Genomic DNA, 12616 nt, shown 5'->3' on the forward strand with positions numbered 1-12616 from the left:
TGCAGTTCCCAGGGCAGTAACCCTGCACACCTGCTTCAACGAGGGGGGCAAGGAGCCGCGGGGACCCACATGAGCTCATTTCTAGTGCAGGCCCAACTTTTTGAAAAAGGACTTTGGGGGGTGGGGAGGGTTACCACACGTCCGTATTCTCCCGGACACGTCCGGCTTTTTGGTTCTTACATCGCCGTCCGGAAGGAAGATACGGCCCTGGGGTAACCCTAGTTAAACAGCTGAACACATCCCGGAGGGCAGCTGCAACAGTGAAGGGTCTCCCCCCTCCTGTGGAGGAGCATCCTCCTTTTTGACTGTTTGACTGTTCAGCTGTGGAACCCCTAGATTACGGGCTGGGGGGGGCAGAAGGGAGGGTCCCCCCCCCAGTGATGGAGGGGGAGGGAGGGCCAGGCCCATGGGTGGGCGTGGTCAGATCTGCCCAGGGGCGGGGCTTGGGCCTCTGCCGCAACTGGGCGCCAGCGTGGTGGGCGGGGACTCGCGAGCCCCGCCCCCGGCCTCGCGCTCGCTCGCTGGCGGTCAGCTGACGGGATCACGTGAGGAGCGGCGGCCCGTGTGACCCGGCGGAGCCGCGCAGCCCGGAGCCGCAGGACGCGCCATGGCGAGCCAGTCGCAGGGCATCCAGCAGCTGCTGCAGGCCGAGAAGCGCGCGGCCGAGAAGGTGGCCGAGGCCCGCAAGCGTGAGTGTCCGGGGCGGGGGCCCCTTGGCCCCTGTGTCCGCTCCGGGGGCGGGCCCGAGTCACCGGGCGGTCTCCAGCCGGGCTCCCCGCATCCCCTGTCCCGAGCCCAGGCCGCCGCGTGTCTGCCGGGGCCGGCCCCGGGGCCTGGAGCTCGGTGGCGGGGGCTGGTGGGGGGGCCACGCGTGAGCTACAGCGAGCACCTGCCCGTGCGCGAAGGGCTCCCGCTGCCTCGCTCGCAGAGCCCGTCGGTCGGGGTCCGCCCCGGGAAACGGCGGCTGTGTCGGGTTCGGGCTTTGTGCCGCTGTCTCCTCCCAGGCTGGGGGGGGGGGTCGGTAGGAAACGGTGGTTCCCTCGCTTACTTCCCCCCGGAACAGGAGCGTGGGCCTAAAAACCTTCCCAGACTCCCTCCCTCCCTCTCACGAGGCCGCTCGCCAAGCCCGGAGAAGATTGCGGCGCCCTGCGGGCTGGTTCCTTCGGAGGGAGGCGGAGCGTCTGTCCCGGATTCTGTGACTTTCCGGGACTTCTGCAGCGGCTGGTGTGACTGACCCCCGGGGCCGCTTGGGCAGCTCCTGGGGCCGCTGCTGGGCCATCTCCGGCCACCGCCCCCTCCCCCAGAGCAACAGCAGTGTCCCCAGATGGTGCCTGCCCCCGAGCACCCATGGCACCTCTGGACCTCCCCCCCCACAGCGCACCCAAGATTTAGTCAAGGGTATATAGTAAAAGTCGTGGTCAGACCCTGGGCGGTGTATTTTTGTTTACTGTCTGTGACCTGTCTAGGACTTCTATTAAAAATACCCATGACTAAACCTTAGCCTTACTTAGGAGTAGTGCTGGTCAAGTTACTAATTGCTAATTATCTGACATTCCTCTCAGCTCATGGAACCGATCTTGATTTGTGCAACTGTATCTGTTTGTACATATTTGCCAAATAGCTTATGGAAACAGATTTCAGCTGATGTGTTGCCTGCAAGCTTTCTGCTCTTCATGATGTGATTTGTCACCCAAATCATGTGGTATTGGATTGGATAACTTTGGCTCTTTAAACAGGAGATTAGCTGTTGATGAATAACGCTCTTTTTGGGACAAATGGTTGGACAAATAATCATTTGGTGTAATACATATAACTTCAGAGGTTTGTGAACATTTTCACAGACAAACTGGCCTCCCACATGTTTGTGAATAACAAACAGTATGACCCCAGGAATAATAGAGTAAACTAGCTAGGTTATTTGTGGCATGGAGAAAAAAATCAACTTTTCAGTGGCAAATAGGAAAACTTCCATGGCTTGCTGTGGCAGGGGGGTCTTATGCCATCAACTTCTGCAGGCTTTAAGGTTTCATTTATTTATTAAAAAAAAAAAGTGATTCCTATGTTTTTGAAAAAAATCTTGCAGACATGAACAGACTGTAAACTAATACAGTGCAGCTTTGCAGATTCTGCAGACAGGTGGCTCCAATATCACTGCTGATGCTAATAGCTTTCTTGAGCAATAGCAGGATGAATTAAGAGAGTGGTCAGTTGTGTTGCTTTTCAGGACCCTTTGGGCAGTGGTGAAACTGATCACTATTTCACACTGCTGCTACAGACCTAGTTAATCCACCTTCCATTGTCCTAGTGATGTGTACATGGAGTCTGTTATGTGGGTATAACTATGTTGTTCAGGGGCGTGGATGTTTTACATCCCTGAGGGATGTAGTTATACCAACCTAATGTCCTAGTGTAGATCAGGCTTAAGATCTGTGACTTGAGAGAAAAGTGTGTGCAGTGCAGTGTTTTGTATTTTTTTTGTTAGAGAGGGCAAGGGTCTACAATGCACTTTGCACTTAAAGTGGAAGATGGCGAGGTTTGTGGTGGCCCTTAGTTCCTGTGGGAGTTCATTGCAGGCTCTGTCTTCTGGGTGGTTGTATGGGAAAGGGGGGGTGGGTGACACTTCTCCGTTCCAGCAGCTGGAGAGGCACTGAAAGGCTTCAGAGTCATCAGGCTACTATCTAAAGATTAACATGAAAGATGGTTCCACCAGGCAAGGCCCAGGTACTGCTCTCTTAGGAATTCGATCAACTGGCGGGCTGGACCAGTTTTATTGGCCAAATACCGGCCATAATTGGGTGGCTTCTCCATGTTTCTTATCTGCCTCTAGCTGGCAGGTTTACTCCCTTGACTGTTCTTTATGAAAAGAACATTGTATATGATGCTGACCACTTACACAGAGATTAAAGATGTGTGAGATCCTGGCCCCATCACAGCCATTGACAGAAGTGGTGCTAAGAATTCATCCATGGTCCCAGCTCTGAGGAGTTCAAGGTGTCCCATTTTTCAAGACCGGTTTTAAGGACTGCCTCTGGCCTAGTAGAGTAGCTCCAGCTTCTTACAGTGTTGTGTGGGAAGTGGATTCCTTTGGTTCAGTTTAATTATAGAAATCTTGAAGGGGAAAGGTTCATGTAACGGCCAACTCTCTTATGGCTGCTGCACATCTATCCTGCGGCAAAACTGGGATAGCTCGACCTTTCTGTCATGCAGCTTCACAGTGCTCTGAAGTGAGTTAGACGCGTTCTGTGAGCTGAGCCAGCGGCGGAGTGTTTTCTAGTAACATCTGCTGGGTTTGATGGCTATTTGTTCATTATCAGAGCTCACCAGTCGGAGAGCATGACAATGGATCAATGGCACACAAGTGCTCTTCAGGCGCTTTTTGGACGATATGGAAATACCAGTTATCTGTACAAACTTGGAAGGCTGGGGGAGGTTGGAGAGGGTATACTGCATTCTGGAGTTGATCTCCTGCAGTCTCTTCATAGCTTGCTATAATTGCAAATGCTACAACAGTTGTCGTGGGAGTCCGATAGCTTGGGGGAAAGTGCTGTCACCATTAAATCTGGCCTGGCCGCCTGGTGTAAATTGTTACTTAATAAGGCTCTTTCTTTGGAAACAGGAAAGAACCGGAGGCTGAAGCAGGCGAAAGAAGAAGCCCAGGAAGAGATTGAGCAGTACCGCCTACAGAGGGAGAAGGAGTTCAAAGCCAAGGAAGCAGCTGTTAGTTAGATAATTTGCTGCCATCAAATCAGCCACCCGGCTCCATCCGTGTCACTTGTACTGAGATCTGCATGCGATGATGCGGTTAGATCTCTGGGAAATCATGTTTGGCTTTTGCTCCTCTTGGCGGAACGTTCCACATGGGGTGTTCTGTCCTTGAGCAGTTTCCTTTAATTGCTTCTCTGTGCAGCCAGATGTCTTGGTTTGTATTAGCGGAAAGGAGCCAGGGCATCAAAAAAAATGTTGTCGCATCTCGGAAGCTGGAATTTCTGCTTTAGCTGTAAAGCAGTTAATATTAACAAGAACATACAACTGACCAATGCTCCTGCAGTCCCATTCATAGAGTATAATGGTATAAATTACTCTGACAATGTGCATTGTATGCATTAATGCTAGAAGTAGGGACAATGCTCATCTCCCTGCTTCCCTTACCAAATCCAGTTCATTCTCACAAATGCTGTTTGTTCTAATGGTACCTTGATAGAAGGCACGTGGGCCATAGATGGTATTTAATGCTAAAGTTTATTTGAAATACTGCCAGGGCCTGGATTACCCTCACTTACTCCCATCTCCCAGTTGGGAACACTCACAACCAGCCTACCAGCATGCAGGTCACAACCTGAAGGGTCTGTGCTGCATAGCCCTGGTCAGAGGTGAAAGTAAGCCGGTATGGTCCAGCATGGCGTACCGGCAAGAGCCAGTACGCTGTGCCGGACCGCACCGGCTTCTGCGGTGGGGATTTAAAGGCCCTGGGGCTCCCAGCCACAGCCGTTGCCCCAGGGCCTTTAAATCTTGAGGCCCCGCCTCTTCCTGTTGAGGCCACGCCCCCCTCAGGACTCCGGCAGTACCGGATGTGTGACATCACCTTCATATTGATACACAAAATTCATGTGGTGGGAGTAGGGCCGAGGGGTTCGGAGTGTGGGAGGGGGCTCGGCTGGGGCAGAGGGTTGGGGTGCAGGGGTGTGAGGGCTCTGGGGTGGGAATGAGGTTTGGGGTGCAGAAGGGTGCTCCAGGGCTATGGCATGGAGAGAGGTTGCCAGCCATGCCACCGTGCAGCACAGAGCACCGGGTAAGGCCGGGCTTTGCAGCTGTGCTGCTGCTCAGAGGATTGCGTCGGCGGCGCAGTGAGCTGAGGCTGCGGGGGATGGGGAACAGCAGGAGAGGGCCCGGGGGCTAGCCTCCTGGGCCAGGAACTCAGGGGCCTGGCAGCAGGGTCCTGCGGGCCAGATGTGGCCCGTGGGCTGTAGTTTGTCCACCTTTGATGTAAATAGAGCTTCCATTGTTTCTCGTTGCATCTTGCTTAATTTCACTGTAGACAGATAGATTGCTGCCATCCCTCATGTTTTGGGGAAATCTTTCTCTCCCGTTGGTCACAGGCTGGAAAGCCTAATTTCAATGAGTAGCCATAATTCCTTGTGTAGGGTTTGTACATTCAGTTCACAATGATATTAATCACCCAGGGTGTCATAGGCTTTCATAAAAGCCCTCACTCTATACCATTTTATAATACAGTAATGTTGTATGGAGTCAGTTGATTCAGTTGTTCATCACTTGAGGTTTAGCCCCCCCCCCATCTTTATAGACAAGTAAACCTTGGCAATGGCTTCTTTGAAAAGTAAATCCAGACCAAGCGTTCTCTCCTGCTGGGTATAGACGGATCCTGTCTTCTCTTCTTGGTAGTGTGAGGTTTGCCTCTGCCCCTTGTTAGCTTAATGGGTCTGTCTACATGATATGTAAATACATTCTCATTGTTTTTCAAAGTGCTTTGCAAATAACTCCCAGGTGGGGAAAACTCTGTTCATTTGTCTAGTGCAGATCTGTTTACCAACTCCCCTGGCGTGTCTTGTCTAAACACACTTTAGTAATCATTCCAGCATATGTCCATAACTCTTAATACCCGTCGCTTACGTACATCACACAAGAATACTAATGATCAGGGAGTTATTAGTTTTCAAATGATACCTCAACCAGTCCTGTTTTGTAATGAGGTGACTACAATAGTGTGTAGGGTGTAAATACAGGGGTGCTTAGTGTCAGAGTTGGGGATTTTTGAAGAACATCGACGAATTTGAATTGCAGAAGTGCTTTACGTCTTAAATTACATTGTTGGTAAAGGTCTTTGACATTTTTCGTTTGCAATGATTTTATTATTGCAGTAGTGCCTAGAGAGCCCTACACTGAAATTAGGGCCTCATTGTTCAGATATCTAGAGAGAGACACCATCCTTGCCCCCAAAAGCTTAATCTAAATACGTAAGACAGTCTAAGGATGGGAGGGGAAAATAGAGAGAGAAGTGACTTGCCCAAGATCACGTGTTGGGTTATTGGCAGAGCTGGGAAGGGAACCCAAATCTTTCCTGGTTCCCAGTGCAGTCCATGAACCACGAGTCCGTGCACCCAAGGGTGTGACTCTTCTGCCATTCTGTATATACAACTGAGCACAACATATTGTTTGGTTGCCAAGTAACCCAAAGTGGGCTTCTCTCTTAGGCTCTTGGATCTCACGGCAGCTGCACCACAGAAGTCGAGAAGGAGACCCAGGTGAAGATGAGCGCAATCCAGGGCAACTTCCAGAAGAACCGGGAGGAAGTGCTGAATAACCTGCTGATGTTTGTGTATGACATCAAACCGGAAATCCATGTGAATTACCGCATCAATGGCTAGTGGAGGAGGAGGAAGGGATGGGCCCGTGGAAGTGTTAGCAATAGCAGCTATGCTTCAGATGAAGTGTACAGCCCTTAGTCATGCTCTCGCTCCATGTGCTTCTCGTAGAGGTGTTACGTTCTTTCAGTAAGTTGTAGGCCCCTCTGTCTTGTTGGAGAGACTCTAGTTAACCTTTATATGGATTCAGAGCTTATCCAAAGCTCATGGCCATGGCTAAAATATGCATTAAGTGTGATCTAGGTATTAAGGGGAACATTAACATTCTGTGCTTCTTGGTGGGTATTAAAAAAGCTGTTTTCTTTGCTCAAAAAAGGGGTGAGAGATGCGGGACAGGTTTAAATTGCAAGCTCTGAGTCTGTACCTATTAGAAAACGCAGCTCTGATGTCCTCATAGAGTGGAGTTTGTCACTGTGGTGGTGTTGGTAACATTAAAACAGGGTTAAGCCCAGTAAGAAGAAGAAAGTCTGGGTGTGCAGCACTGGCTAGTAGTCCTCAGGAGCTTGTGAATTACTGTCTTAAGACCCTCTATATATTCTACTGTTAACTTGAATTAGAAGCCTGGCACGATGATATTTGAAAGTAAAGAATCTATTTAACTCTGGAGTCTCTTCAGTTGTTTCTTCCTCTCCCCCCTTCCCTCCCCCAGCCTTTTACCTACCGTCTGTTACAGTAGCACCTAGTTGCTGTGTACACACGAGTCCCTGCCCTGAGGAGCTAACAATCTAAATAAACAAGACAGACAGAGGGTAGGAGGAGAAACAATCCTAAAGAGATGAAGCAACTTGCCTGAGGTCACACAGCAGGTCAGTGACAGAGCCTGGAATAAAACCCATGTGTCCACTAGACCAGTATGCACCAGTTTTTCCCAGAAAAACTGGAAAAAGTGTTTCTTCCATGATCACCCTGGTTAAACGGAAGCTAGTCATTCTTTCCCACTGTGGTCTGGTGGTCAGACACATGAATGCAGTAATTAGCCTTCCTGTCTTCATACCCCACACAGATCTCTGCTGTATTGTAATACCCAGGTCGTCCTGATTTAGGCAGCATCCTTCTGAGCTTAGTCTCCTGACTCGCAATGAAATGTAAGTGCATCAGATCCCATTTAGATAGAGGCTTCTTGTTTCGGCATCATCCATTAATTGGGGTGGTGATAATCCCTAATCTTGATAAAAGCTCTGTAAAGGGTGAGGGAGGGAGACCAGCCAGGCAAGAACTGCTTTTGTGGATAGTGGGTCTATAAAATAAGAAATATTCTACTTGATGCAAAACTGTTGCATGGTAGTGGACAAGAAATAACACCCTGCACTCGTATAACATTGTTTGTCAGAGGGTCTAAACACTCCTCCCTCACAAGGGCGCTTTGATAGCGGTTAGGAGAGAGAGCATCAACCCTACCTTGTCGAAGGGGGTAACCAATACAAACAGTGACTTGCCCAAGGTCCTGTGATGCAACGAGAGAGCAGATATTGCTGCCTTGCCAGTCTTCTGTCTTAATCGCTAAGCTAAATTCTCATCAAATATCTTCTTAGTGGAAGGAGCCTCTTCAAGGAAATCAAGCTATTAAACTGGCTATGAAATTGAAACAACAAGCCCTGCCCGTGTTACATTGCAGTGGGCCAAGAAAGAACCAGGGCCGTCTGAGGCCTCGAATACTTAAGCCTCTCTTAGCGCCAGCTCCACTGGAATATAAATAAACCATCTCAATGGCTGGACAGGTGCCAGCTGACCTTAAAGGTGCTTGGTCCCTAGATTTAATCCATTAATGTTGAAGCATTTGGTGCTGCTATTGCAATGTATCCTTCATAGAACATTCAGCTAGCTCAACGCTGCAGTATGTATCTGTGGTTTCTCTTCTCTGGCAGACAGAGACACCCTCCCCGCCACCACTTGTCAGCCTGAGAAACGATGGAACTCTCTTGCTGTACTAGTCTGGAAGCAACTCATTGTTAAGGGTCTAGGTGCCCAGAGCTGCTTGGTGACACTGGCTTTTCCTCCTCATTCATCCTCTAGGTTGGGGTGGATTATTTTCTGTTCCATTCCAGAATTCCTCTTTGGCTGGAAATGTAAAGACTTCAGCCGTAGCTCATGCTGAGGTTTTAATGCTTTTTAAGAATGCCAACAGCCTTTTGCTTTTCTACCTATTGGCATGCTGTTCCCGCAAAGTCTTATTACAAGAATTATCTGACTGCAAATGTGCACAGAGGCAACTCTCCAGTTTTTGCTCTCCAGACAGGGTTGCTTTGTTTGCAATGCAGAAGATTCCTTTGGAATGAAAGATGCGCAAAACTTATCCCAATCCACCGTGGGGAAAGTCACCTAGTGCAACTGTTGTTCACAAACTAGATTTCACACCATGTTTCATCTTAAAATTAGACTGCCCACTAGTAAAAGTACTACAGGTTGCAATTTTCTGCAGGCAGGGGCATACTTTAGACAAAAGGTCTTTCAGTTCTCAGATCTGATTCATCTAAAATTCCACCTTCTCCCTACTGACTACTTGATGAATACAGGTGTAGCCTACACCAGCTGCTACCACAGCGTTTGAGAGCGAAGTCTGCCTTTCACTGCTCTGTGGCAGATGGCAAATAGTAAAGCTGTGTGTGACGGGCTATAAACAGCTCAGGTAGTGGTTGAAATCCTGTTAATTCTAATAGTGATTGCGTGCCCAGATCAAGAACAGGGTTTTGTTGTTGTTTTTTTAATAGACTTTTCTATGGTGCCTCTCACTGTGGTATCTGAGCACATCACAAGCATTAATAAATAGCTGTATGGTATTTCTCTGATGAGGAAACTGAGACCCAGGAAATTAAGGTCATACAGTCTGTAGCAGAGCTTGGGAACAGAACCCACCCCACCTGCCCTCTGCTTGTCCAACATCCCTGTCATATGTCTCACGTATGCTTCAGCGGTTAAACACACAAGCTGAAACTCCCCATCGTGGGCCAGGACCCCATGGTGCTAGGTGCTGTACAAACACAGAACAAGATGGTCCCTGCGCCAAAGAGCTTGAGTCTAAGAACAGTTTAATCGTGTGTGTCTGTCTACATAAGTGTGAAGTACCAGTTTCACATGCATAGGTAATAGCATGGAGTGAGCCCAAATCAGCCCTGCTGTGAGTTAGTGACCTTAGTTCAGTGTGCACAAGGTTACTTGGTTTGCGGACACCTTGCCTTCCATATTCAGTCAACGCACAGCCTTGTTCTAACACACTTGTTACACAGTAGGCTGGCTAGAGGGAAAGGGCTGTTTCCTGCCCAGGTGCCAGGCAACAAGATGAAAGTTCAGTCTCCTCTCCTCCCCTGCCCCCCAACATCAGCTCACTCTCATCTCTATAGGCGTCCCTTTAGCCAAGTGTCGGTTTTCATCTGTCACTGATATATTGGTGCTGGGAAATTCTGCACTCGGGTCTTTGTTTGGAGGAGCTTCTGCCCTCGATAAGCCTGGGCGAAGGAAGTCCCTGGCAGTGGTGGTTCCTTGGAGCCTGATTCTCTTCCCTTACACCCATGTTGCACTAATGTCAGTGCTTCTGATTTACACCAGTGTGAGCATAATCGCGCTTCTGTTTTGGAGCGGGGAGGGAATTGGCCGACTGCATATGGAGGGCAATAGGCTGAATTCCTGTGGCTACTATGAAGAGAGGGCTTTCTGGACAAGAGCGCTGGCACGTTCTTATACTGTGCTCGGTGCTGCTCAAAACACAACGAAAGACCAAAGACCTGGTTTGCAGCGATAACTTGGAGCAACAAGAACTGCAAGATGCTCAGCAATTCAGAAATGTCAGGATCCAGCCCCAAGAGGTACAATTCATATTTGCAAATTGTGCTCAGTACCATACAAACACACAGGAAGGGATAGTGCCTGGATTCATAGTTTATATAACCTGCTTGGGGTGTGTGTCTGAGGGTACATCTATACTACCTGCCGGATCGGTGGGTAGCGATCTATCAAGGATCGATTGATCGCGTCTCGTCTGGATGCGATAAATCGATCCGCGAATTGACACCTGTACTCCACCTCGGCAGGAGGAGTAAGCAGCGTCGACGGGGGCGCTGCAGCAGTCGACTCGCCGCTGTGAGGACGGGCAGGTAAGTCGAACTAAGATACTAAGACAAGATGCGTATCTTAGATCGATTCTTCCCCCGCCCCCCCGCAGTGTAGACCAGCCCTGAGCCACAGAGGATGTGAGTCTCTTACAGGCCAACTTAAGGAAAGGTGACTTTTTAGTTCAAGCTGTAGCAGCTTGTGCTTTTAGCTCTGGAGGCCCCAGGTCAGTCCCCAGTGTGGTAGCCAAGATGGCGACTGTCACACAATCTAAGTAGACAAGATAGGAGAAGAGTAGAGGAAGGGATACAACCCAGAGAGCAAACTGATGCTCTGCAGTATGGCACTTCATGATAAGGATAGAGACTGTCCCTACCGTAAATCACTTACAATCTAGGTTATGTGGGACGCAGCGAGCAGGGGCATGACAGGAAGGAAGTTTACACAGAAGATGAAATAGGGGCTCTTTTTGCAAAGTGGTCATGGGGTGTGTTTCTTTTAAGTAGATGTATTAAGTTACCATAGGATGTGGAGGCACAAGCTTTCGTCTTTGATCCCCATGGTTAGAGATACAACTCGTTGACAATGGTAAATATTAGGCGTGAACATTTTTTAAAAGCCTAACGTTTTATTTTGTTTGAAATTTTCCACAGCAGTTTTCTGTAATTTTTTTTTAACACCCGCCCCCTCAAAGTGCCTTTTTTCAGTTTTGAGGGAAATTTTTATTTCCCCATTTTTCTCCTTCCTTCCTTTTTCCATTTCCGGTGACAAAATGGAAGAGAAGGGGAAAAACAGGAGACAGAGGAGGGAAAAAAAAATCAGAAATGTTCTCGTTTAAAAAACAAATATTTTGCAAAAATATTGTCATTGAGTCGAAAAAGCTAGTTTTCATCAACCAAAAATTTCAACCTGATCTAGGCGGAAAGTTTGTGGCGAGAACTTGACTTTGTGGCTGCCCCTGAACACAGGAGCAGAGATTTTAACTGTGCTGCCTGAAATGATCTACAGGTCTCGTTGGTTGTTTTTTTTTTCCCCCTAGTGATCGTCAGCTTCTAAATTAATGTATCATTTGTAGGAGTAGTTCAGGTTATTCGAATGTTCACTAGCTTTTGCTTGTCAGTATTGAATTGCAACTGCCATTGTTCTTCCCATTCACCTACTTAGGTGAGATCCCTCTCATGGTTTCTAGTGTGAACTGACCTACATGATTTTGAGTCCTCTGCAAATGTTGACACCTCACTGCTCAACCCATTTTCCAGATCACTGATAAATGTATTGAACAGTATCAGTCCTGTTTATTGCTAACCTTTTGCCAGGATGACATTTGACCAGTTTTTCCTTTTTTGTTTCTTAGATTCTTTCCCCCTCTCCCCCACACTTTATGCTTTCATTATGAATTCTACCAGTAATTCATAATAAATGGTAAAGATCCTCAGCTGGAAGATCTGCCTTTTACCGCAGCTGAGAATCTAGCCTAAAATGTTAAAGAAAAATAATATCAATGCCTCCACCCCCTCACCCTGCCCCCCAGTAACAAGGGTTTGTCTAGAAAGACAATCCCTCAAAACACCATCTGAAAAGAAAGAAATTAACACTTTTTTTTTAAAATTAATCTCATGCAGTAAGTACGGTTGCTTAGATTGGCTTGGGAATAATTAAATAGATATTAAATTACATTCAGCTACCTCAAAATATCTACTAAGGAATCTGTTGGATCAATACCAGAGCTGTTAGCCAGACTGAAAACGGCTAGCTTCCTTATTTTTAATTTGAGATGCAAGAAAGGGTTTTTGTATCACCATAATCAAAAAATAATGTACCTCATCTTGGCAAGAAATAAGACTTGGGTAGAAAAAGCAAGAGCTGCACGTTCCCCATTAAGCAAGGTCAATTTTTGATCTCAAATGTATAATTTGAGAAACATTTTGAAATATAATTAAACCTAATGGCTCCTGATCCTTGGGTTCTGATGGGCTGTACTCAGCACTGGACCAGAGAGAGAGAGAGCGTGTAAAGAGAAGATACAAAGGAAGATTTGATACTGATATGAGGATCCCCAGGGCTTCTAGGGTCCTTTCTGCTTTAGAGCTGTGCCTGCCTTCGGAGACTTTGTTATAATTTCTCAAATCGCCTCCGGGCTGAGCCTAACAATTTCAGTCTCCTTATTTGTGACTTCAGGGCCTTTTAGGCTA

At 47.8% G+C, this 12616-nt stretch overlaps 1 protein-coding gene across 1 annotated transcript; it reads left to right on the top strand.

Moving 5' to 3' along the window:
• Positions 1–532: 532 nt before the first annotated feature.
• On the top strand, positions 533–6841 carry ATP6V1G1 (ATPase H+ transporting V1 subunit G1). The gene is made up of 3 exons (XM_039507034.1): positions 533–689; positions 3617–3717; positions 6210–6841. The coding sequence occupies exons 1-3, from the start codon at positions 608–610 to the stop codon at positions 6381–6383; spliced, it is 357 nt and encodes a 118-aa protein (XP_039362968.1). The 5' UTR covers positions 533–607; the 3' UTR covers positions 6384–6841.
• The last annotated feature ends 5775 nt before the right edge of the window (positions 6842–12616 follow it).

Source organism: Mauremys reevesii, linkage group 19 (assembly GCF_016161935.1).
Source record: "Mauremys reevesii isolate NIE-2019 linkage group 19, ASM1616193v1, whole genome shotgun sequence".
NCBI classification, from domain to species: domain Eukaryota; kingdom Metazoa; phylum Chordata; order Testudines; family Geoemydidae; genus Mauremys; species Mauremys reevesii.